The sequence below is a fragment of the Vidua chalybeata genome, chromosome 25 (assembly GCF_026979565.1).
Source record: "Vidua chalybeata isolate OUT-0048 chromosome 25, bVidCha1 merged haplotype, whole genome shotgun sequence".
Classification (NCBI taxonomy): Eukaryota; Metazoa; Chordata; class Aves; order Passeriformes; family Viduidae; genus Vidua; species Vidua chalybeata.
The window spans coordinates 3995348-4021221 of record NC_071554.1 but is presented as its reverse complement, the minus strand read 5'-3'; the positions used below and the strand labels follow the sequence as shown (position 1 = coordinate 4021221).

At 48.6% G+C, this 25874-nt stretch overlaps 1 protein-coding gene across 2 annotated transcripts; it reads left to right on the top strand.

The window, feature by feature from the left end:
• The first annotated feature begins 4 nt into the window (after positions 1 to 4).
• On the top strand, positions 5 to 25103 carry FHL3 (four and a half LIM domains 3). 2 transcript variants are annotated; one of them, XM_053964609.1, is made up of 6 exons: positions 5 to 150; positions 20640 to 20824; positions 20902 to 21076; positions 21711 to 21880; positions 22042 to 22228; positions 23169 to 25103. In XM_053964609.1, the coding sequence occupies exons 2-6, from the start codon at positions 20669 to 20671 to the stop codon at positions 23318 to 23320; spliced, it is 840 nt and encodes a 279-aa protein (XP_053820584.1). In that variant the 5' UTR covers positions 5 to 150; positions 20640 to 20668; the 3' UTR covers positions 23321 to 25103. The 2 variants fall into 2 exon arrangements, with proteins under 2 accessions (XP_053820584.1, XP_053820583.1); XM_053964608.1 differs by having other exon boundaries at positions 74 to 150; positions 20643 to 20824.
• Positions 25104 to 25874: the final 771 nt, after the last annotated feature.

Genomic DNA, 25874 nt, shown 5'->3' with positions numbered 1-25874 from the left:
GCGGCACCGGCCGGGCCGGGCCGCCCCCGGCCCCGCCCCCGCCCCGGGCCGGGCTCCGCGCTCGAGGCTTAGGAGCAGCGCCGAGCGGAGCCGGGTCTGCCCAGCGCCGGGGCTCCGAGAGCGGCAGCGCGGCCGCGGGACGCCGACCAGGTGGGTCGGGTCGGGCCGGGGGCGGGGAGCGCTGCCTGCTGTGGCCCCGCAGCCCTGGGCGGGTCGGGCGGTGGCGGGGGTGCCCTGGGGAGCTGAAGAGAAGGCACCGTGTCCCCGGTGCCGTCTGGGGTCGGGGCATCCCCCGGGACCCTGTCGGGGTCACGGTGGCGGTACGGGGACGTCACTTGCCGGAGAGCTCTGCTCCGGCAGCACGATGCACACCGCTTTCCAAAAAGAGAAAACCACAGCCTTTGGGCCGTGCCCCTTTGCCAGACGGCGAAGTTGAGAGCTCGAGCAGTGTTTTGTGAAGAGAGTACTGAGACTTTACTCGACCAACAGACCCGCGAGTAAACTATAACCAAATGCTCAAATGTAGCACAGGAAAATTTTCAGCACATCTGGAGCGATTGTTGTTTTTCCAGAGAATCCCAGGGTAGCTATGGGAGAAGACTCTAAGCCTTGCTTTTGTGTGTGTGTGCTAGACAAAGACTCGGAAGTCACAGTTTGGATCTCACATTAAAAAATAGTTCTGGATCTTTGCAATTTTCTTTTTCCTCAACAGAATTATGTTTCAGATTTTGCTCTCTTACAGGTAACTTTTTACTCTTTTCTTTATCAATTTCCAGTTCTGTACTTGTGGTTACCTTAACCACTGACACTTCCATGAGAACTCAAGGGGAAGTTGGATAAACTTTTCCAGTTAGCCTGGGTGAAGCATGGTGGTAGGGATTTCTCTCCACAGACTTGCAGCACAAACGGATGGTATGTGCCAGGGTTATGTATCTTCGTGGGGTAGGATTTGATACTGATGTCTCTTTACTTAAATCTGAACTTGCTATGTTCAGTGTTTTCCAGTTTTGAAAACAATAAAGGAATCTTTCCAATGTAGAAAACCTATTCCTAGGAGCAGAGGAAAGGGCAAAGCTCTGGTGGATGCAGCATCCTGGTGGCAGCACAGGCTTCTAGGGAAGAGTGTTTCCTTTTACTTTTCTGACTCCTCTACCAAGCATTAGAAATCTGTGGCTCTCCTAGCTGCCCAGGTGTTAAAGCTGCCTTATTTCCCTGATTTGCTTTGTCAATATGTGGTTTAACTTCATGATAGGCAAAGAGGAAAGAGGAAGTCTGACATTTTTCCTATCTTAGTTTTGTGCCATCCTCTCTCCTTTTTCCTAACATGGAGACTTGCTTTTCTTGCTGACCACTTCCTTTGAGACATAGAATTGTCAGCAGTAGTTTTATTCTTACCCAGCTCAGTCTGTAATTTTGCACACTTTTTTAAATGGTGGCATAGTGCAGGAGACAAAAATATAGGCGATATGGTTAGTTGTGGGTACTAATTATAGCAGATGCTCTATAGCAAAAGGTATGTTTTGGAGTAAGAACTCCATACACCTCTGCATAGGGAGTGGTGGGACACACTGAAGGCAGGGCAGTGTTTGGAAACAGCCAGAATTCCCTAGCAGGGAGGCCCTGTGAACTGTTCCATGATCTCAGCTTCTGGAGCATCCCTCTGTCTCTCTGTCTTGGATTTTTTGAGATGCCTCTTAGGGTAAAATCTGTGCTTTTGCCCTGCCTGCAGAACAGCACCTGAAGATCTGAGTGGTGAGGAGGGTGCTGAGGGTCACTGTGGTTCCCTGGTCTTTGGGAGGACAGGAGGTGGCTGCTGTTCCTGCAGCACATTTGCCCTCAATTCAGCTCCTGGTTTGCACTGTGGTTTCTTCTAGAGCAGGTGTTGGAACAGCCCTGCTGTCCCAGAACACAGCTGGCAGTAGGATAGCTCACCTTTCCCAGCTCACCCTATCCTGGGGAGGAAAGGCAGGAGTCTCTTTAGTGGCTGGTGTCATCACGGTGTCCCTGATGACACATGGGTTTTTGTCTGTAGTCTACCAATCCTGTATGACTGTAGGAAGTATTCACTGGTTGTCAGTTGATTTCTGAGGAGTTTGAGTTTAGCCATGTTCTTTTCTGGCTTTGGACATAGCAGCTTCAAGACTGAGGTGAACCCTTAACTGATGGAGCCAGAAGAAACTTCCCTGCAGGCAGGTTACCAAAATTCCCAAAAGTGCACCAACTTTGGAAGCACTGTATTCTGTTCCCAGCCAGGACTTGCTTGCCCTATTGCTTGCCTGATGAGGTAAGGTGCTTTCTGCTGTATTCCTAATTGCAGCTGAGTTTCTGCTGTTACACAGTTGGCTGGTGTTTGAAATGCCAGCTGAAATGTGGAAAAAATTGATTACTCTCAATACCCAAAGTGTTTCCAAAACCCTTTCCCTTAAAAAGGACTTTAATGACAATTGCAGCACTGATACACAAGGTTTTCTTGATGGTGCACCAGGATCCTCATTGATGTCTGTAGGATTTTTTCTGCCTATAGCTTATGTGAGGCTGTGCTTGATGAGCCACAGTTGCAGCAGCAACCTCAGGAGAGAGACAGGAGTTAAACCTTGTTGCTCTGGTTCACCTTTTGAGTGATAAAGAAGTTACCCAGAAAACTGGGGTCTGGCCACTCTGAATAAAAGCCAAACCTCTTAACAGGACAAACAGCTCCAAAATTCCTTTTAATTGCTCAAGTAAGAAATAATTTCTCCTCTGGTGTTCAGTATCCCTGGCTGACATGTGCTGGTCTCCGATTGCCCATGCCCACCGCAGTGCCCAGGTGCTCTGGCAGGAAGGTGCTGCCGTTGATGTTTGCAGTTTTGCTCAGAGTGCAAGTGGCTCATTCCTTAGAGGACTTTGCTTCTGCTGAAATAGGTGCAATTTCTATGGCCAAACTGGAAAAATTCAGAGAGAACTTCATAGGGTTTTGCCTTGGTGATGTCATCAAAATCAATTTAAGCATTTTACTCAGGTGGGGATTTTTTCAAAAGGAGGGGATAACTGTAGCCCTAAATACCAGTTGTATCTAGGAAAGGGAGAAGACCAGTTGTTAGGGGGCAGAGAACCTTTATCAGTAGTATTTAATCTTCAAATTACTACTACCAGGAGCTTTAGGGTCACTTTTAAAGTGAGGTTTTGGGCAGAAGGGCCAAGCTGCACGGGCTGTTTTGGTTTTGTGGCTGCTCTCAGGGAAGGCTGCCATGGGCACTGTCCTGCAGACACTCACCAATGAGGAGAGGGCATTTCCCACCAAGGCTGGGGTGTGTTTACTGGACTCTGTCTGCTCTGAGGTGGGAAAAGGAAAATACTTCATTCTGTGGAGACGTAGTTGCTGAGAAAAGTCCTTGGTCTTTGTTTCTTCTCTTCCTTCCGTTCTGCTCTGGTTTTACCAGGTGTAAAATACAATTGTCAGCAGTTTACACAGAAGGGGAATGTCAGTTTTCCTGTTGAAGAAAATATCAAGGGTCTGATTGTGAAAGGAAAGGGGAAATTGAAGAATGCCACATGGCTTCCACCTTCCTGTGTTTCACCCCAGCACAACTGCCTCTGCTGAGTGACCACTTTGTCTGTTGATATTTGCTAAATGGAGAAAGATTTTAACAAATTATTCTACCTGTACTCACAGGGGCTCACCAAGAGAGTAATATTACTCTGGGAGGAATCAGATGGACACGTTCATTAGGGCTAAATTAATAATTAAGAATTATTTAGTAATGTCTTAACACAGGATCCAAAGAGCAATGGAACAAAAATCCTGAAATTTACATTCTTGTTCTTAGTCTAGTCTCACTTTGACTTGATTTGGCCTGTGGTCATCTGACTGTTAATATTAATACATTTCCATTTTTATTTGCCTCTGAATATATATATATATATATATATATATATAAACTGTAGATTGTCCAACACTTGCAAACTGCAGAGTTCTTTTATGTGAAGTATTTTGAACTTCCCAAATGCAAAAAAAAGTTACTAAATTAGCAGCATGGATAGATATTCATTCTGGCCCCTTCTGTTTGGTGTCATGGCTGGAACAAGAGTTTGTTGATGTTTATGGCCAATCTGCCCAGTGCCAGTTCTGCTCAGGAATATAAATTATCTTCCAGCACCAAGCTGGTGCTGATGCCAAGGACATGATCTTGACTACTTCCTAACTTAGCTTTGAACATCTGAGCTGTGAGGAATGAGGAGTGTGCTGCATCTAACCTGGAGCTGTTGGCGGCCACCAATGTCATGAATCCAGTGAGTGGAGAAGCCAGCGCAGGTGACTGGACAGCTGGAGCTGTTTTCTCTACACAGGAGGGGCAAAGAGAACTCTGAATAGCTCAAGGAAATGCTTGGTGTTGTTTGAACAGTCAGAGATCTGCTTCCCTAGTGCTTCCTCCAGCACATGTTACACTTGACCCTGCCAGCACTCCACGCCAATAGGAGTCAAGTCTTTGTCCCCAGTGGTAGATTAAACTGCTTGGCCATTGTTGCGAGTCCAAGATTTTCCTCTCTCACCCTGTTTAAATGACTGCTTGGATGTGCAGCCAAAGTAAATATGAGCTAATAAAAACTAGAGATAACACATTCAGACTAGTTGTTACGGACTAACTGTAGCACAAAGAGGCACAAGTTTTGCTGGCAGCTTTTCTGCTTAAGTTTTGAACTCAAATACCTGAAAAAGGGTTGGTATGGATCAATTATAACTTCCTTTCTATTGCAATAGGGGAACTGTATCTGTATTCATGTGTATCTTTGGAATAAGAAAGGTATCTGTTAGGCTGCTGAGGCTCTAGTGCCTGCCTTGCAAGGTACAGTGCACCAGCCCCAGCTGAGCACTGCCTCACCTGAAAGCTGGAAGTGCTGTGGCAGGGCATGCAGCTTCAGAATACCTTCTGTATTTCCCCACAGTCACTTTCCTGTTGGCAATAAATGCCTTTTGAACTGACTTTTCCAGTTCCTCACCACTCAGCCTGTGGGGGCCACTGCCATAAGGTAACACTGAGATCCGTATTCTGCTAGGGGTTGGAAGGATAGGAGATGTTTACATGGCTCTTGGAAGTGCCCAGCTTACAGTAAAGGGAAGAGTGAAATTGGGAGAGTATCACAGTGGAGTGACAGGGATGGGATTGTCCCTGTATTCCTGTGATGTGGTGCTGTTGCACACCTGAGTGGTGCTGTAGTGAGGAGCTGGGAGGTCTGTAATTGTTTGGGATTAAGGCTCCTTTAAATGCCTGTATGTTACCAGCACACATACTGTGTGTCTGGAGAGGGCTGACCTACTGAAGTCCTTCTACAGTGGCTTTCTTTGCTTTTCCCTGCCTGAGGCCTTTGGCTCTGCATTCAGAATGGTCTTGCACCCTGTTCTTCAGCCCTTTCTGCAGTGGAATGGTCTGTGATGACCAAAAGTTAGAGAAAACTGAGGGCTGAGTGTGATATGGCATTAAAGGATTAATGGCTACCAAGCAATAATTACCATAAATTATGCAGACTAAGCCCAGATCTAGAAACAGCTTTACCTCTTTAATTCCAAGCCAGTCGTGGCTCATGCTGACAGCACACCTGGAAATGAGGTAACTGAGTAATCTACCCACATTGTTCAGATCTGCTGGGGCTTGGGCACAGACTTAGTATGTGTTTTCCTTGCTCCTGGGCAACCTTTGTTCTCCTGCAGCCAGGAAGACTCCCTGATGGTATAAGACAGGGTGCTTCTGTTCTTTTCTTGAGAAGGACACTGTTAATTCACCTGTGGTGTGACTTCCCTGTGAAATTCCCTTTCCAGATGCAAAGACCTCACTGTTATTGCAGTATGAGATGGAAACACTTCCAGTGCTGCCTGAACATGTTATTTAGGTCAGTTGCAAGGAAGATGGCAATGTGAATCAGAGGAGTTGGAAGAGAAAGAAGGTCATTAGACAGCACCTTGACATCCCCTGCCAATGTGGGGATTTTCTCTGCTGACGCAGAAGCCCGGCTGGAGCACACATTCATTGTCTTGTGCTCTTGCTATGGTGCTGTGGCTGGGGAGCTGGACTGGCAATGAACGAGTGGGCTGCAAAGACAGACCCTACCTTTGCCAGTCTGTCTGAGCACCTAGATCCTGGTGGGTGCATGAACTAATCTCTGAGACAACAAGGTCTCCTCCTTACTGCTCTGGAAAACAAGCTACGTCAGGATCATTGGCCTGACTGCATCCATTTTGGGTGAATGAGCCTCCAGAAGGTGGCTTTACAGAGGCACGTTCATCATGTTGTTGTAACCTTGACCAGAGCAGCTCGGGGGATGTTCCCATCTCAGCAATGGGCATGTGGTGCCCAGAGCACTACAGCAGCTCCGAGGGAATTCAGCAGAGCCAAGGCCTGAGTGTGCTGGGCCAGCCTTGGGCTGGAGGGCTGTCAGTGATGCTTGGAAACCCCTGAAAATATCCCATGGGCAGGGCTCTGCCAGGAGCTCCGTGTCCCTTCCCAAAGGAAGCAGTCTGAATTTACCCAGTGCTCTGTAGAGACCTGTAGGCTAAAACAAATTATTTTTACACAGTAGGAAACATTGAGACCAACCTTAACTGATGAAGCAATTTGCCAGCTTTTAGCCTCAAGGTCCCTAGTCCCTCAGGGCTTTCCAGCGTAAAGCCTTGGGTCGGTTTCCCAGAAAGATTCTCTTGGATGTGTGCTTTTGGCTCATTACTAGCTATTTTATTTTTCCAAGAGCCAGCTCTCATTAGCTTCGTTCTCACAGCATTGTTTTCTTTCTAGAAGAAGCTTTTGCTGGCTCTCCTAAACTATTGCATGGGAATTGCTTACTAGCTTACATTTTTTTTGTTTGTTTTGACCCAAAGCTGTGCTTTGCTCCCCTCTGTAACATTGCCAGCATAATTTCCAGTCTCTTTTAAGCATATGTTTTGCAATAATATCTAAAGTCTTGGCTCCAAGTAACTGCCTTACAGAGAGATTAGTATCTTCTAACTAAGGAATTGAGAAGCAAATAGTGAGAACAAAAGCAAAATCTTGAGAGCCTGTAAGACTATCCTGACCTTTCCCAAAGGCCTCAGCCTGGCCCTCAGTGTTCAGCAGATGGCAGAAATCAGGGTGGACTTTGATTTGTAGAGGCCTCTGCCTTGCTGCTGTGTTTGCGGGAAATGTGCTCAGCACATTGTGGCCATCTGGGCTTGACTGTACTCTTCTGATAATCCCCAGGGAGCCTTCTCCAGCAAAGCTCATCCTTGATGGAAGTCCTCTCTGGCTGACCTTGTAGAAGGCTAGCATCAGCAGTGTGGGTTTTTGACATTTGACAGCAGCATTCCTTATAGGAAGAAAATGGGCTTGGAAAATCCTTTGTCCTGGCCAGGGAGAAGGTGCCACTCACCAGGTATCCATGTGGGCACACAGTTGGAATTACACTAGAAAGTGAGGAGGTTAGTGTCAACGTTTTCTAAGCTTCAAGAGGAAGTGTTACAGGAATGCAAAGGCCATCAGAAAACAATTGGAAAATTGCCTTGCTTTATATGGGAGAACCAGATGGGGGGGGTTGAACCTGGAGCTGAGAGTCTCAAAATTGCAAGGGAGCTCAGTGACTGGCCATTCACAAGGAGACAAGAGTCAGATGAGGGAGTCATGACAGGAGCTGGAATCTTCATCTGGAGCTAAATGAAGGTCTGCTTTCCAGAAGAACTGAGCTGGCTTTGCCTGAAATCAAAAAAATGATTGGGTGCTCAGCATCCCTGGAACTGAGAGGTCAAAATACAGGCTGCTAAATTCAAGAAATAAGGAAAGAACAAACGCAAACCCTCTCCCAGGCTGTTCTGAGGCTGTAACTGCTCTGCCTCAGATATTTAGCATTTCAGGGTGGGGAGGGGGGGGGGGTGTAGGGCAGCTTGAGTGGCCAGTCCCACGGGCAGTGCTGTCCTCAGGGAGCAGGATGTCTGCCCTGCCCTTTGCACTGTGGATCTGGCAGTGTGTGCCTGATTTTGCTTCTAAATCTCACACTCTCTGCTCGTGACCCACCCACGATGGGCTGTTGGACCTGTGGCACCCATTCTGCTCCCTCCTGCCTGTCCCTGGCCATCCATAGTGACAAGTCTCAACCCTTTTCCTGACCTTTTGACTCTTCAGCTGTGCAGTGTGTGGAGCTTGCTCCAGGCTGCTTTTATATCAAAATCCCAGGAGAGTTTGTGTGATGGTGCCACAGAGGCTCCTCTCCACGTCTATCCCATGGCAGTTTTTCTCTGTGTTGCCCAGGCAAAAGGGACTCTCCTGCCTCTGGCTCTGCTGGCCAGCCCTCCAGCCACACTCTTGAGAAATCTTAGTGGAGATGTCGACCTGGCAGATGGAGGCCATTACCTCATTCCGCAAAAATGCTTTGTTATTGAGAAAATGGAAACTGTCTGAGGTTTGGGAGCTGAATAGAGTCATTGGTGTCTGTTTTAACCGCAGTTTAGTGGTGACTGCTCAAAAGTTCCCCTTTCTGAGCATTCCCTTTTCCTACACCCATAATCTTCAAGCCATTGGAGAGCTGTGATGACTTAACTCATTAACTGAGCAAAAAATGTTGAATGCTGCTGCATGCTCTGCAGAAACTTCACTAAAACCTCAACATCTTCCAGCAAAACAAAAATGATGAGCCAAGAAATAACCCTTTGCAAGCTGTTGGCCAGAGAAGTGGTCCCTATGGATACTAAGCCAAATTCAACCCTTTTTTACAGTTTCAGCTGTGTGTCTTGTTTACTTGATTTTGAAAAGCTCTATGAAGATTATGCAGGAACTTGGGGATAAAAGGCATGCTTGGACACTTAGGTTTGTAATTCTTAAACACGGGTATCTGAACCCCAGTCCTGAAGAGAAATTTCTTTTCATCAATTTTTAAAAGCAGATTTTAGCTTTGTGGATTTGAGAGCATAGGGGAAAGACTAAAAATAGGGACTGAAGTGTTTGTAAGATAGTTTTGTAAGATAGTTTTTGTACTGCTGTGAATAATGACTGGGCTTAGTCCAGAAGAGCATTAACCTAAACACAGGCCTTGTTTTACTTAACAGATATTTGTGAAACTGGCATCTGATACCTCTTTTTGAGAACCTTCCATAAGCATTAATCACCAGCACCCTAAAAGAACCAAGAGCAACAACTTTTTGGAAATAAAATGAACACTTTATTTATGTATTTTTAAACTAATTAATCTTGGCAGGCCAAATGAATGTCTTCCAGCTGCTACAGATGGTTTTCACATGACTAAATATTTTGGTGTGTAAAAAAACCTAAAATAGTGGAACCACGAGATATTAAGTATTTAATTATTACCCTGGAATGTAAATATGGCCTTGATATTTTAAATTTGTTTGCCCAAATTTCAAGTGTTCTCTTAGAAATCCATCAAACAATGCAGTTCTGATCTTGTTATCTGTGAAGCAGAGTGACTACTCAGCATCTTTTCCAAATTTATTTAAATATCAGAGTGGGTTTTAGAAGCAGGAATTTGCTTAACTGGAAAAATAATCCCAGCTGCTTGAGGCAGAACCCAGGCTCAAGGTTTGAAATGTAATGGACTAGTTCTGTTCTAGATCCTTGCTTTCAGGTTTAACCATAAAAATCCTTTCTAGGCTCAGTTCTGCCTCTTAAGGTCTTAAGGAGGTTTTTTAATATAAAATACAAATTGTAAAAACAATTAGCAGTTGATTTTTTAGCCTGTATCTTACCCGTTTAGAACACATTCTGGCCATGTGTTGTTCCTGTAGCTGTAAAGCAGCCTTGTTTCTTGAATGATGCAAGCCCACAAGATTTCCTTCATGTGAGTGTATCAGAGGTAATTTCTTTTGTGGTTCAGGGCTGTGTGGCTGCAGATCATACACAACCTTCATGTACACTCAGGCTTCTTGTGAAAAATGTCTTTTTGTAGTTCTTCTAATGAAACAAAAGAAAGGGAATCATATAAAATATGTATCTGAAAGGCCTAACCTTCAGCACAGTTGAAGACAAAAATTCCTCTCTGAGGTCCACACCTGATGGCACTGTTCCTGGGTATTGCTCAGGATGGGAAGACAGAATAGCAACAAAAACCATGGGGCCTGAGCTGTCCCTGAGTGCAAGGACTGCATTTATCAGCACCATGAGCCCCAGTACCAGCCTAAACTCCTGACTTTTGCCAGGCTTTTGACCTCACCTTGGAATTCCACTACCCTAATTTAAGGAAAACGTGGCTTTTTCCTTTCTTAAAAACGAACCCATTTTGAACTGGTACATAACTTCCTGCTGCTGCCCTGTCCCAGTTCTGCCTGCCAGCTCAGCCTGCTCACTGCTGAACCCCAAGTTTAAATAAAAAGCAAGAGCAGGTAGCAGAGGCATGGTGTTGGTTGGGAGATCTGGACTCTGGATTAGCTGTGCTCTGTAATAGCACAGCGCTGTGTCTGTCTGTTACAGGGTTGGAAGGCACCTTAAAGACCATGTCCCTCTCTTCCTTCTCCTCCTCCCTTTTCTCCTTCTTCTCCCAGAGTCAGGGTTGTGCAATCTATAGATGCAGGTTTGTACCCTACGTTGGTGGGTGTCACAATTTCCACTGACAGGGATATGTGCTGCATCTCAGGAGAAGAAAGATGGAACTTGGATCTTGGTTCCATTTTTAGTTCTACAGGCCATGCCTAGTGCCAGAACTCTCTGAGGTGCAAATCCCAGGAGGGAGATAGCATTACACCCTGACCTGTGGGTAATACAAGGGTAAATAATGTTTTTGCTGCTGACAGCTGTTATGGAATTGAGGAAGCCACAATCCAATGAGAGATGTCGGATATCAGCTCTGGAAACTTGAGGACTTTTTGCATTAATGGTCTTGCACTGGATCATCACATATGTTTGTGTTACTGGCAGTAGAGAATCGGGGAGCTAAACTGCTTCCCAGGTAAATCTTTAGTTTGTGTCCTTAAATTTGGATTATTTATTCTCATCTGCCTCTTTCCTTGGCACATGGACATTTTCAAAAAGAAAAGGCAGCATCTAAATCTAAAGGCATTTCAGTGGCTCCCTTTAACTTAATGAACAGTTGACATCAAGAAAATTGCTGAGTCCCTAACTCAGAACATTCTGGAATACATCAACTAGTAGTGGTACTCACCAAGAGTCATTAAAAGCAAAAAGTGCAGCATGTTTTGCATCTATCTCAACCAAGAAAAGTTTTATTTCTGCTATTTCTCAACCCTGAGCAAACACCATGTAACTCACAGAAAGATTAAATCTGGCCCAGTGTGCATGTGTAGAAGTGTTGGATGTGTTGCTTTTGGAGAGCCCAGAGCTGAGTGTGGGAAATCATAACTGCATGTCAGGTTGGTAAAGGTGCACAGATTGTGTTGTGCTTCCTGCTGTGTGAAACAGCAATAACTACAGGATGATTAAATAATGCTTTCAGGTCCTTGATAGCTTTGAATTTTAATTTTAGAAGAAGATGTAGAGCAGAACTTTGAATAAGAATGGAAGAGGGCAATGCAGAGACCTTGAATAATGAGTAGATCAGGCTGTTTGAGCCACACTGCCCCTTTCAAGTGACAATCCAGGTTCTGCTGCTCACCTTGTTAGCACTTGACTTGGTAAGTCAGGCTGATAATGATGTTCATGAGTTTTTCACTTTATGTTAGGAGTTTTGCTTCTTCTCTTTTGGTTTTTTTTTTTTTTTCTGTCGTCATGACATTGAGCAATAAAAAGGCTTTGGAAGTGAAATATGTCTACACAAAACTGGAATCACGTCTCTTGTGAAAATTTAGAGTAACTTTTATTGCAAGTGTCCAATTTCTAGTCACAAGTAATGACATTTAAACCCCTGTAGGAAACACAATCCCTGTGCTGATGTCACCCTTGGTTTATAATGTGAGTGCTTTTGTTGCTGGACAAGCACTTGAGTGTTTGCTAGTGAAGTGATGATTTACTCCTGAGAGTGTCTGGCTGGTGGCACCTGCTGTAGCTGACTGTGAGGTGAGGGGCTAGAGGAGCACCCTGGCACAGCTGGGTCCCTGCTGCTCCACTGCTTCCAGCAATGCAAGGTAATGGAATTGGGCTGAGCTTTTATTTCCAGGGTTTGCCAGTTTGGGACAAATCGCTTGTAAATGGAGCACTTCTGTTCTGATCAGCTCCAGAACAGAGGGAGGGTTGTTGGCATTGCAGTGAAGCCCCTGATCCTCGGGTTGCTTAAGCATGTGAACAGCTTAGGGAACTTTTTCCCAGTAGTCAGAATGCACGTTGCTTCTGCTTCCATCAGCATCAATGAGTGTGGAGCACCTTCCCTGCAGCAAAGAAACGAGGCATTGCTTCACATCTGCTGCTTCAAGGGCTGAGACAGCAGCTCTTCTTGGTCTTCAGCTGAAAGTTGCCAAGAGAGGAGCCTCTGTTAGTGAAAATTCTGTTCTTTCTGATCCTTTTTAACTTCTGAGAGATGTGCTTCATGTAGGTTGCCTTGTAAATCTCAGATGGGAATCAGAGAATGAGGTTCTGTGAAGGAGCCACGGACCTGGATCAAGGACTCTTGATGTTGTTACTTCTTGTCTGTTCATGTTGGATTTTTTTTTTTTTTCTGTAAAGGAACAGCTTTTCCTCTCTTTCTGAGTTTTTAGGCAGTCCACATGTTTACTGAGCTGCCTGCCAGCAGCAGCTCCAGTTCCGAGATACACATGTCCAGTGGATAGGGGCATGGGGTTGGAAACTCCATGTGTAGCTGCGTGATATAAAGGCATTCATACATTTAGTGGGCATTTGTGTCTCTTACAATAGCTGTTTCCACATAGTCTTTTGGATGTGGCACAGTTTTCCCTTTCCTGGGTGCCACCAAAGATTATCTCTGCACAGCAGAAACAGGAGTGCATGTTGCATCTTGCAAATTTCCTTTAGCACTTGCAAGGAGTTATTTTGTAGAGATGTTATGCAAAATACGTGACAATTGCGACTGATGGCTTCTATTATTTAAATTTTGCAGTACTTAAGAGTAATTTTAAAGGTGTCAGTGAGAATGGTTTGAAGATAACCAGCTCTGTATCATGAAAGTAAATGACACGTGCTGACCAGATCACCTGGCAGAGAAGTCTTCAGTCACAGAAGGGAACTTGTTTCACTTCTACCCTGGCAAGGCAGTGACTAGGAGGTGTTCTCTTCCCCTCTCAGCCATCCCATCTGTCCCCTTTCCCCGCCTGTGCTGCCCTTGAGAGCGCTGCCCTGTTTCGGGAGGGCTGCAGCTGGCACACACAGCATCTCCCGGGCAACAAATGATCCTCGTTTTTGTTTCGGAGAACCGTCAAGCCGTTCCCGGGGTGGTAACATGAGACAATTTGTCTTTTGCCAGGACTCAGTTCTCCCCCAGATTTAGAAGCTGCTCGCATGCTTCGTGCTGCAGGGCTGGCATTGCCTTTGCTTGAAAGGGACACCAGCAGCTGTAAAAAGCACTTTAGAGGGAGACTGTCCGTGTTCCTTGGGCTAAGAGCCTGCACAGGTGGGGAGGCCTCAGGGATCTGTGACAGAGAGGGAGTGCACAAGTGTCTCCTGTCACCTTCCTGGCTTTCTCTTCCCTCTGCGGATGTTGGAGAGCCCCAAAAGGCACAAAACTGCCAGGGCTCAGATGCACATTACCTCTCTCCATCAATAGATCTGCTTATATGCGAGAAACCAACTGCAAATACTTGTGTTTGAGAGGCAAAGAATCAAATCGGAAGAGGTAGTATTTTGACCAAATTTGGTGAAAAATTTCACTTTGCCCTTTAATAGGCATGCATTAAATAAAGCGTGTCTGGGATATGTGTCTTTTCCTGCTACTGGAAGTCAAAGTTGCTTTGTTTATTGAAAAGAAACGTGAAGCTGAGCAAGAGCCTTAATCAGCAAAAGAGCTTTCAGGCTTGCTGGGGAGATAGGGAATAGGGGACTGGGCTCAGGTTGGTTTTCAGCACGTGAGCAAAAAACACTATCATTAGGGCTGTGTCCAGTGCTTGAGGCAGTCCCTTGATTGCCTTTTTGGGCAAAACAGAGGTGTGATCTCGTAAGGATCTTTTATTAAGGACTGCAAAAAGCTTTGTAAATACTAACATAAATTATGTATCAACTCAGAAATAAGAATGGCTTCATCCTCAATGTAAAAAGAGCTGTCTCTAAGGGAAGGAAAAGTGCAAACTACAGTGTAAGGATTCAGTTGTGAGAGCACTTCAGGGAAATAGAGCGGAATTGCATTATTTTGCAGTAATATCTACATTGAGATGCACAGGCCCCAAGAACTAGCAACCAGAGCAGTCAGATTATTTTTTTCTGCATATAGGCTGTGATGTCTGTTTGAGTTGCAAGATTCTTGTGTGCTGAGCTGATCCAAGATGAAGGTACGTTGGCCTCAGTGTGCAGTTAGTCATTTCCTGTCACGCTTTCATGTTTGAATTCTGTTGTACTGCATATGACCTTTATTTTGTGGGGCAAAGAGATATTGAAAACACGATTGCCAGGAATCCTCGGATTGTTAAATTGGATAAGCAGTGAGGCATTGATATGGCTGTGGGTTACATGGGCATAAACCAATTCAGTCCAAAATTAAACTTTCAATGCTAGATTGTAGCACACTCACAACATGCTTATTGGGAGTAATTGCACACCTGTCCCTTGCTCCTTTTTAAGAACTGACAGGAGCAGCACTTTCCCTGGACTGCAGCTCTTGCTCCTCTGATCACACCAAAGCTCCTGTGATCAGTCACATTCCCTGAAACTTGACTTCAGCATCTTTCTTCCTCTTATGGCCACCGTGACCATGTGTGCAGCTGCTGCCCTCAGCCAACCCCCCTGCCTCAGTGGTAGCTGTGCCTGGATGCCAGTGTCCCCTGCTTGTCACTGGCACGTGGCAGGAAAGGTACTTGTCACGAGGAGTCACTCTGTTCTCTGCAGCCTCCTCAGAGACAAGCCAGAATCTCTCCTGGCATGGTTTTAAGCCATGAGTTTCTTAACTGCCTGACAGAATGGTCTGTGTTGAGCTGGCCAGAAGTTTCTGGTGTGTTCCTATCTTGCTCCTCTGCTCTCAGACTTCTTCCGTCTGTTGGTCTGCTTGAATGTGATGGGTCCAAAGTGCCCAAATGACTTCAATTCCTGACTTCCTGTTGAGTGCACAGAATTTGCTTACTTTGTGCTCTTTTTGAATAAGATTAACAGTTGATCTCTTGAGCAAACATTCCAATTTAATGTCAGCAAAATGACATAGGCTGCCTGCTCTGAGTGCTCCCAAATAGTTTTACTGCTGTTAGCTACACCTCTGAAAGACCAAGATTTTGTTCAGAACCTAAAATAGTTAGTTAACCCCTATAGATGCTTAGTAATAATTTTTTTAACTCTGAAATCATTCCCTCTTTTATTCATTGGCAAAGGCAAAGTCATTTCCTCCCTTTCCTTTTTTTCTTATGTTTATGGTTGCATAGTAGGGACTCTTCAGCTCCTTTCTCAGACCCTGGTAGAATTAGCTTTCCTTAAAGAAAGTCCAAAGCAAGGGCTGAATTGTCTCTTGTGCCTCTGCCAGTGCTGCTGGTACTTCACGGACCCAGCACAGCAGTGGTGGCAGCTTGCCCTTGCTCACCTTGGACCAGGTGTGATGGCTCTGTCACAGTTTCCTGCAGGCACCTCTGGGCAGGCTGGGGGCTGGAGGCACGTGTGATTTTCTTACTGATTGTATTCTGTTTAAGAGTACAATCAGACATTTATAGGATAGGTGTGGTTTTGGCACTGTCCTTTATCTATATGCAGAGCTGCCAGGAGGAGTCTGTGATATGGCTTTGTTCTTTGGATGGGGCAACTCAAAGATCCCTTCTGAACAATGGGACACCCTTATTTTGTCGTTCTAAGACTGTATTAAAGTCATGCAACAGTTTAGGTCTTGTGGCTTGTCAGATTCTTCTACTTCGGTTTTAATGGATTCTGCTGCTTCTTCCTCACAAAGTTGTGGGCATTTTCAGGAAGCTGCTTACCTTGCTGACAGCAAGTTATTTTATTTGAAATGCAGGGTGTTTCTTTACAGTGCTGCCAGCCATTTTACTCAATCTGTTGCATAGCCTGGAGCAGCCCGTGACAGTTCTGGGCAGGAGGGTGTCCTGCCCGCGCTTGGGGGAAAGGCTGAGGTGCAGCTTGCTCAGCAGAGCTCAGTGTATGCACATGCATGAGCACAACACCCCAGTGGTACAGGGAGGCTGTGGCCATACAACCCAGCTGATCTGCTTATCTCCTGCCTCTGAGACTGACTCTAAGAACCAAACTTTCCCTGTGTGTTGGAGAAATGACCTGCAGCATCCTCTGGTTGTGCTGGTGATGGGGAAGCTGCCATGTGAGGCCTGTGGTTGTCCTGATGGTCCCTGCAAAGAATGTACTCCTTGCCATGCTGGAGCCCTCCTTCCTACTTAAGATTTCAGAGCTGTCCTGGGGAAGGCTGAGGCTGGAGGGCAGCTTGGAGGTGAGAGCTGAGGGCAGGAAGTGACTCACTGGAGCTGCAAGCAGGCAAGTGAAGGTCTGATGCAACTCTGCTCCCAAGGGTGCCCCATGCAGGCTGGGTCACCCTGAGGGAGCCCTGGGACCTCTCCCCAGCTGCCTCAAGCTCTCCTCTGACAGCCCCGGGCATGCACCAGGTCTGCAGCAGTGCTGGTGGGTTTGGGAGCAGAGTGATGGGGCACAGGTAGGCAGCAGCATGAGTGTGGAGAAAGCCCCACAGCACCGCAGGGAGCTGGGCCAGGGCCAGGGTGCACAGTGACCCTGTGCAGATCCCCAGAAGCGGTGTCAGGAAATGTGAAATGAAAGCACTCCCAGCATAACGGAGGGGCTGAAGCTGCTCCTCGGAGCAAGCAGCTGGTTTGCCTTTTAGGGTCGGCAGCAGACAGGAACAATTTAATGCAGATTCCAGGACCCATAATGGTTCTGGAAAGCTAGCAGGAACAAAAAGTGTTCTTCTCCTCTGCTGACCTTGGAGTGCTTTGGGGACTGTCTTTCAAAGCCATGTCCCTGGACGGTTTCATCCTTATATGGGGAATACTTGCCTGCCCCAGTGAGGTGGTGCTTTCTCTTCTGTGTGTCTGTTTAGGTGTGAACTGCAATTGCTTATATTTATGCTCAGACAGCCGTGGGGAGGCGAGAATAGGCAGGGACCTGACAGACAGTCAAAAGCAGGTCTTTTCCTATGTTCTGGAAAGATGAAGTGTTTCCCTAGGAATAGCCCCATGGATTACTCTAGGGTGACTCTGTGGAGCAGCTGGTTGTGAGCTGACAACAAACAAACTGGTGTGAAGTTACATGGGGTTATAGGTTCACCACACACATGAGACTCCACACCTAAGGAGCTCTCTTCAGTGATTGTATGGCTGTATTCTGTCTGTGTTGCCTCCTTTGCATAACAAATCCCTGGTTTATTGGTGCTAAAATTATTACTATGATCTCCTGGGGCTGTTGCTAAGCCATGGCTTCAGACAATGACACCAGGGTGGTGTTGGGTGCATGTTACTCTCTAATTAGAAAGTGGACTTTGCTGTGCTTCCTTGACAAATTGCTGACCTTTTCCATACATGAGGCTATTCTGAGCTCTGCTCCAGACTAATCACATTTGCATCGAGGAGCACTTTGAATGTTGTTTGTGAGTGGAGCTCTTGTTCCTAAAGCTGTTTGTTCACTTGTTCACGGGCACAGGAGAGGAACTGAACTTCCTTTGCTCCGTGAGCACAACTACATCTTTCAGAGGGAAAGAGGAAGCAGCTGGCAGGCATATATCTGTGTTTATTTTTGCCCTCCAACAGCTATGGAGACAGCTGAGCAATATCCCACCTCCAGCTCCACTATCACCCTGTACAAGGGACCTGCTTCAGCAAGCCTTGTCCCCCCAGACCAGAGCCATCTGGCAATGCACAAACACTGTATTTGCAACTGCAATCCCATCATTATAGGGCAACACCTTGGTTAGCATTTGAAGGCGCTCCTGACATCAGCCCAACACACTCAACACACAGCTGATGTTTACAGGGTGGTGCAAAGGATGAGCACATGCTCAGTGGCACAAGAGCGATTGCCTATATTGTACCTTCTATGTCTGAGCCTCAATTAAAGGGGTTTTTAATGCATTTTAAAACTCTAACTTTGTGCTTCATAAGGAAGGCAATTCCCAGGTTCATAATTACAATCACAGTAAGAATTATGGGCTTTTCTACTATTTCTTTTACTCCATTTCTTTTGTCCCACTTTCCTCTTCCCAGAATGTTCAGTCTCACAGTACCACATCTCAGGGACAAAGATGCTGCATTTGCTTTGGTGCTGCCTGGGCTTTGACGCCCCTGCCCAGCTCTGAGAGCAGAACAAAGGGAGCAAACAGCTTATCTAACATAAATAACCCTGAGCAAACTTCCTGGGCCTGTTCTTATTCCCTTGAAAAGGCAGCACGAAGTCTGTTCCTGTGTGCAGCCTTGGCCACGTGAGGCTCCCGGGCCTGGCTCTGCTGCACCTCCAGCCTGGGGAGCAGCACTCAGCTTGAAAAGTTTTTCACTTGGGGAAAAACTGCTCGAAGCAGAGGCAAGCCTGGCCCACTGCTTTAGGGTCCTCCTTGGTATATCATTCCTGGAGGGATTTGTTTTTCACTTTCTCTTCTGACAACATCAGGGTAGTGGTGCTCAGGAGGCTTATTCCTCATCACTGGTAAAATCCAAGCCTTCTTCATTCATTTTTTCTTCCTTTGTGTTTTCTGATGTCCTCTGAGCCTGTGTTACTGGACCACAGAGCTAAAGTGCAGCCCATTGAAAAACATGGAAGTTCCCTGCTCTGGTGGTGCCTTAGCCTCTAATGAGCAGGAGTGCTCATTACAGGTCCTCTCACTACAGACACACCTTGGAAAGTTCCCTTCACCAGGGCCGGGAGGAGGGGAAAGAGAGTTGGAAATTTCATTTAATTATTTGTCAGAGAGAAAAGTCCCGGGTAGCTTCAGGGAGCAAAGGCAAGTGGGGTGGCAGAGAAGGCACAGTGGGTGAGAAGCAGCCAGGAGCTGTGTGGGGGTCAGGGGAGCTGCTGCCCAGTCACGGGAGCACCTCGGGGGTGCCCCAGAGCGGAGGGACACTGTGGGGCCAACACAAGCTGGAGCAGCAGGTGCAGTTCAGCACCTTGCAGCAAACCACCATGTGCCTGCCTTGTGTCCAGCAACAGACTGGGCATTGCCTTGTTCTGTAGGCAGCACACAGGGCTGCTGGTTGGAGCTTTGGGAGAGGCTTGGTGGAGCACTGGCCCCAGCCCATGCTGCTGGCAGGGACAGACCCTGGAGCTGCTCCCACAGCCACAGCCACACACGCTGGCCTGCCACGCTGGAGGGCACGGAGCGGGCAGTGGCCTGGGTGGCAGCTGGTAACAAGTGTCTGAAAAGGAACTTTGTTCCCCCTCAGTTGGTCACATAGCCATGTGGGAGCACTGGATTTATTCTCCATCAGTCCTATCAGCACATACCAGGCTTGACAACAGCTGGGAGCTGTTTGGCTTGGCCAAGAATAGCCCTGGGGAGCTCTGGGCTGTGAGTCAGAGCTGTCTGGATCAGCTCCTGCCCTGGAGGCTTCCTCCCAACCTACAGCTGGCTGTGGGGAGGGGGTGCAGGGCCTGGTAGGGAGCTCCCTGACCATTAAATGTTTAACTGCAGATTGAGCTGTAATTGCTCTTTGTGAAGTGGGTGGGTTCATGCAGAACTCGGCAGTGGAGGTGCTCTGCAGCTGACAGATCCCTTGTAACTCAGTGGGCTTGTCTACACTTGACAGCAGCCCAGGTTAAAGAAGGGTGCAAGTGGAAAACTCCATGTTTAGGAATATCCAGGCTGAACTAAACAGGAGGAAGATAGTCTTATTCTGGAGTTAATGCTCCAAAGAAAGCAAAATAGTTCCACAAACCTGTTGTCTGTGAGGGAGAGATGTCAGGTCTCCTTCATGCCAAGCCCCAACAGGTGCTTGTGGAACACCCATCTGCCCCTACAGCTTCTCCCTGGAGAGTGTTTATAGTTGGAGCAACACATGCAGAGCAGTTTGCTGGTAAAGGCTCCAGAGCCAAGGCACGAGAGCAGAATGCCTGATTCCTGCTTCCCTATGGAGCAGCTGCTTTAAACCTCTGGAGAAGTTTCAGGGTTTGAGCTGCTAGCAGCCCCTCAGGCAGAGCTTTCAGCCATAGTGAGGAGCCCTGCTATGGACCACGGAGGGCTGAGCGTGGGTCTCTGAAGGGCAACTGGGCACAGATCTCCCTTAGGGTGCCTGGCTCTCAGACATCATAGTGGAAACACAACCACGTGGCATGTGCATGGTTTTGGTGACAAACCAAAACTTTTAATGCAGGAAATTTCTCCCTTTTTATTTTATACTTCACTTTCCAGGATGGTAGCAAAGAGTGAGGAGCTTAGCTGCATGCTGACATGTCCAGGTTTCCTGAGTGGTGCCAAAGTTCTCCAGCTGTGAACTGGAGTATGAGCCTGAAGGCCGTGATGTCTGCAGGCTCTTAGGGCAGTGCATGCAGCCCCAGAGCAGGGGCACAGCATGGGTCTGTACCCTGTGCTGACAGCAGCTGTTGGCTCAGTGCAGGGACTCTGGTCCCTGGAGGTGGCAGGGTTGCGCAGGGACACCTCAGACAGCCTGAGCTGATACTGACCCACACCTGCCCTGATCTCAGCAGGTGAAGGAGGGCCTCAGACCGGCACCATGACAGAGTGCTTCGACTGTGACAACTGCAAGGAGTCCCTTTATGGGCGCAAGTACATCCAGATGGACAATGGCCCATACTGCATCCCCTGCTACGACGCGCACTTCGCCAACACCTGCGACGAGTGCAAGGAGCTGATCGGCCATGACTGCAGGGTGAGTAGAGGCCCTGCAGACAAGCAGGCCAGTTCCCAAGGCCTTTGGTCCCCTGCTCATGCTGGCTGTACTTCCAGGAGCTGTACTACGAGGACCGCCATTACCATGAGCACTGCTTCCGTTGCTTCCGCTGCGACCGCTCTCTGGCTGATGAGCCGTTCACCTGCCAGGGCAAGGAGCTGCTGTGCAACGACTGTTACTGCAGCGAGTTCTCCTCCAAATGTATCGCCTGTGAGAAGACCGTCATGCCAGGTAGGAGCAGGCGGACTCAAGCGTTGCAGTTTGTTCCTGGTCCCTTGGTGTCAATTGGGGCTGCAGGTCCAGCATGAGAGCAGCATGGAAGAGAGTTGGGTCTTTGTTTTCCTGCCCTTCTGTCACTGCATGGAGAGGGCTGTGTCCTTTGCTTCTCCAGCAAGACACCACTACTGGACAAGCTGTGATCACCACAGCAGCCCTATCTATCTGTTCCCCTTTTTCATGGGGAAGCGAATGAGGGAGGAGATAACAAAGGGTTTCCTGGGCATTTTCTGCTGTGTGCTGACAAGAAGAGACAGAATGACTGAAGATGTGTGAGTGTCTCTGGAGAAGGCCTGAGGCAAAGGCGTGTGTGTCTTTACTTTGCTATTTTGGCACCATCTTCAGACATAGGTTACGTCAGGCATCTCTGCTTTGTGCCAGTGCTGGGGACATGTTCCTGCAGCCCTCCCCTTGTGGCTGTGCTGTGGGCCTGAAGTCCCCTCTCCAGCTCCATGGTCCTGATCTGCCATGAGGAGGGGAAGCATAGAGCCAGGTGTGCAGGACCACACCAGCTCATCCTACCCAGCCCCCCACATCCCTGTGTGCGTGCATGCTGCTCCCTTCTGTCATTGCAGGGCTCTCTTTGCAGGCTCCCGTAAGCTGGAATACAATGGACAGACCTGGCACGAGCATTGCTTTATCTGCAGCAGCTGCCAGCAGCCCATTGGGTCACGGTCCTTCATCCCAGACAAGAAGGATTATTACTGTGTCCCCTGTTACGAGAGCAAGTTCGCTCCTCGCTGCACTCGATGCAAAAAGGTACGTGTGGCCTGACAGCCCAGAGCCCCCAGCTCTGATGCAGGGACAGGGAACTCCCTGCTCCTGCCTGAGCTCTAGCAGAGGAAGATCCAGGTGCCATCACCCCGGCTGGGCTATTTCCCTTTGCCTGTGTGTCACCAGCACGTGCTGTCTTCCTGCAGACCCTCACCAAGGGAGGAGTGACCTACCGGGATGAGCCGTGGCACAAGGAGTGCTTTGTGTGCACGGGCTGCAAGACCCCCTTGGCTGGGCAGCAGTTCACCTCCCAGGATGACAACCCATACTGCATCAAGTGCTTTGGGAACCTCTATGCCAAGAAGTGCAGCGCCTGCACAAAGCCCATCACAGGTGAGCAGAACAGCTCTCTGAGGAGCCCCATGATGCAGTGGTCCTGGGGCTACTTCTGTCCCTTTGTCTGCGTCTCTCACAGTGGTGAACTGCGTCCTGTGGGAGGAATTCCCTCTACCCACAGGTAAAGGCTCCAAAGTGACCCCTCAAAGCATGATCTCATGTCTCTAGCTTGCGTTTTTTGATACTGATTGTCATGTCCTGTGAAAAGGTTGTTCATAGACAGGGAAAACCTACAGCAGCATCTGGTGCAGGGGGGTCTGGACCTGCTGTACCTGCCTAAGGCAAGGGAAGTAAGGGATCCTCTTCTGCAGAGCCCCTAAGGTTCTGGCTTCCTTCCTCCTCTCCCCCACATGGCCTTCCCCCTTGCAACTCCCAGGTTCTTGCTTCTTGGAAGGCAGGAGAAGCTGTGAATCAGCTGGTGACTCAGAGGATGATTCTGGCTGAGGACAGCTCCCAGGCACCCACTTCCCCTCTGGTCCTTATGAGTTTGTTGCAGCCCTGGGGAGAAGAGGCTCACAGCTCACCAGTCCAACAACTGCCAGCAGAGAAAGGAAGCTCCTGTGGAGCCTCTGCAGGAGCCTGGGCCTGAGCTGCTGGCAGGATGGCTCTTCCCAGGATTTGAGTAGTTCTGTCTGACTTCATTCACTGTAATGGTGCAGCTTCTCTCCCTGCTCCTCCTAGGCGAGAAAATCGTGATTCTGATCCAAGTATGTCAACCCTGCAAAGTCTGCTCTGAAGCAATTTTAGTGCTTTTCCCCCACCAGAGTGGAGATTCACATTTCAGATCTATTTGATCCTGGGGTGTGTTTTGGGTGCCACCACCAGTGCCATGTGTGAAGACCTGACCTGGAGATGAGCAGGCCAGGGCTCGGTCTGTTCAGGAAGCTCATCCCAGTTTCCCCAGAGACTCTGACATTGCCCTCTGTCCCTCCCACAGGTTTTGGTGGTGGCAAATACGTCTCCTTTGAGGACCGTCACTGGCACCACAACTGCTTCAACTGCGCCCGCTGCAGCACCTCGCTGGTGGGGAAGGGCTTCATCCCCGATAATGACGAGATCCTGTGCCGGGACTGCAGCAGCGACCTATGAGCCCCCGAGGGCACCGCGGGGCGGGGCCTCCCTCTGTCCTTCAGGGCCTTTGTGCCAGGCTCCCTGGCAGCACTGCAGGGGCAGAGCACGAGGCACAAGAGATAGGGGCTGACCCCGAACTGCAGTGTGTTCAGGGGGTTCCTGTGCCCCCTTCCTGAAGGCTAGAGTGCGCTGTGCTATGGCTCTGTGCAGTCAAAGCTAAATAAAGCTGAAAAAGGAGCTTCAAGACCCCCCATTATTTACTCTTTTCGCTTCCAGTCTAACCAGGCACGAGCCCAGGTCCCCAGCTGAGCAAAGGGCAGGAGTGGCTTTGGCACTGGGCTGCTGGATCTGCATGCTGGCGCTGACCTCTCTTCTTTCTCCAAGTGCTTCCCTCGCTCTAGGTGACATAGGGCAGTGTCTCAGGGCCATGCAGCTTGGCCATGCTGGCCTGTGTCACAGCTGGCTTTGTACAGCTTACCCATATGCACAGCTGTCTCAGCCGTGAAGGGCACTGTCTTCTGTTCTAGAGGTTTGGGGACACCAGGCTGGAGTGTGGCCAGGAGAAGAGCATGCATCCTGTCAGATAGGATCCACCTCTGGAATTCTGTAGCACCTCACTCTTTGCAGGCCAGACCCTTTGCTCAGCACCTCCATGGCAGTGCTCTCTTAGCTGTGAATGAGGAGTTCAAGTCACTTGTAGGTACGGGGCATTCAGCCCACCCACACCTACCCCATTCCTGTCCACCTGTGCTGCGACCTCCCATGGCTGGAGTGGCTGAGCTGGAGCTGGAAGTGCTGGCCTGCTGATGCTCAGATGCATCTGGCTGAGCCCTAGAGAAGGCCATGCTGAAGGCTGAGAGCACTCAGGGCTTTATTCCTTCTCCATCCCTCTCATGAGGCTCCATGAGACAGGCACTGCTATCAGAGCCCAGCTGCCAGCAGCACTGGGAACACCAGAGATTATTAATTCAGGGAAGGGAATTAATTAATTCAGGGAAGCCCACAGACTGTGCCTGTGATTAGTAGCTGCTGGGAGGGTCTGCAGGAGCACAGGGCTGTAGCACAGAGAGCAGCTGAGGGGGCAGCAGGATGTCCACAATATGCTCCTCCAGGGCTGCCTGTGTCCCCAGTGGTAGGCAGGGAGCGGTGGCTCCTTCCAGCCACACTCATGAGCCACACTCATCCTTCCCTGGGTCCCAAACAAGAAGCAAAGATGGCACCTGGGGGGTGGAGGGGGGACGACTTTGCATTGCCCACGTCCCAATTGGCCCTAACTGCAAAATAGGGTGTCTTGAGCCATCTCAGACTCACGAGGCCTTGAGCAATCCTTGCCCAATGGCTGAGCTGGCCCTGGAATAAGGCCCCTCCCAGTAGGATGCTGATGCCTGCCTTGTCTCTAAATCCTTCTGCTTCTGTCTTGCTGGGACACTTTTGCCAACTCTGCTTTCCTGCTTAGTCAGCCACATGCTTTTCTGAAAACCTGTTCTTGTGTGTGTTTTTTTTCCTTTTGTACTCATCTGTCATGAATATCCATAATTTTGTACACAACTACAGGATAAAGGGGCTAGCCCCCCACCCGGGCTTCACTTAGGAACAGAAAATGTTATGCATGTTGAAGTGTTATTACTCTGTGTTCAGATCCTTGTTAAATCCTTGTTTGGAAGCTTTGATGACAGCAAATCAGAGTTTGTGTGTTTGCTATTATGAGAGGAGCTTGGAGCCATCTCCAGAAGGAATTGTCCTAAACCTCAGCGTCCACTGTATTTCCTACAGCTTTATACAATAAACCATTTTCGTGACACTTTCTCTTCTGTGTCTCTTGAACAGCAGGCACAGGGCAGAATGCTGAGTGGGTGCTGGGCTCTGCTCAGCCTTGCCTCACCCCTGATCCCATTCTGAGGACGGGCAACCTCTGCAGTGCTTGTGTCTGCCTTCCCAAACCATCAGCCGTGCTGGCCCTGTGGTTGTGGCAGAGCAACAGCATCTTCCTCTTCCTGCTGCGTGGCTGCAGAGGGTTCCTGGGGCTGGGGGTGTCCATCTGTCCGTGCTTGCTGTCTGTACAGGCAGGCAGTTCTGCAGGACAGGCCCCAGCAGAACATGGGGTGCTGCTCTGTGTTTGCAGGCTGGCTGTGGGACTGTTGGGATTGCTGCAGTACCGAACCAACCCCGCTGTGCAGAGCAGCCTCCCTGCCCTGCAGTGTGCACTGCCTGCCCACGCCACGGCATTCCAAGGGGACTCCTCGGGTAGCTGTTGCTGCAGCCTCCAGCCAGGCTATCTGGTGGTCCCTCTTGGCAGCCTTCCCTTCCCTGCTGCATGCTCTTTACTCATGTTTATCAGTCAGGGAGTCACGTATTCCCTAACAGATGAAACTGTTTTCCACAGATCCTTTACATTTACCAACAGCTACCATGACTTGCTCTGGACTTGCCTGCTCCAGCCCTCCCAGCACAGTGGCTGAGCTCCCGTGGGTGCTGCTTCGGTGGCAGCATGTGCACAGCCCATGGGGTGCCTCTGTGCAGGATCATGGCACTGGTGTGTGCACATTCCTGGCTGCTTCAAAGGCTCTGCTCT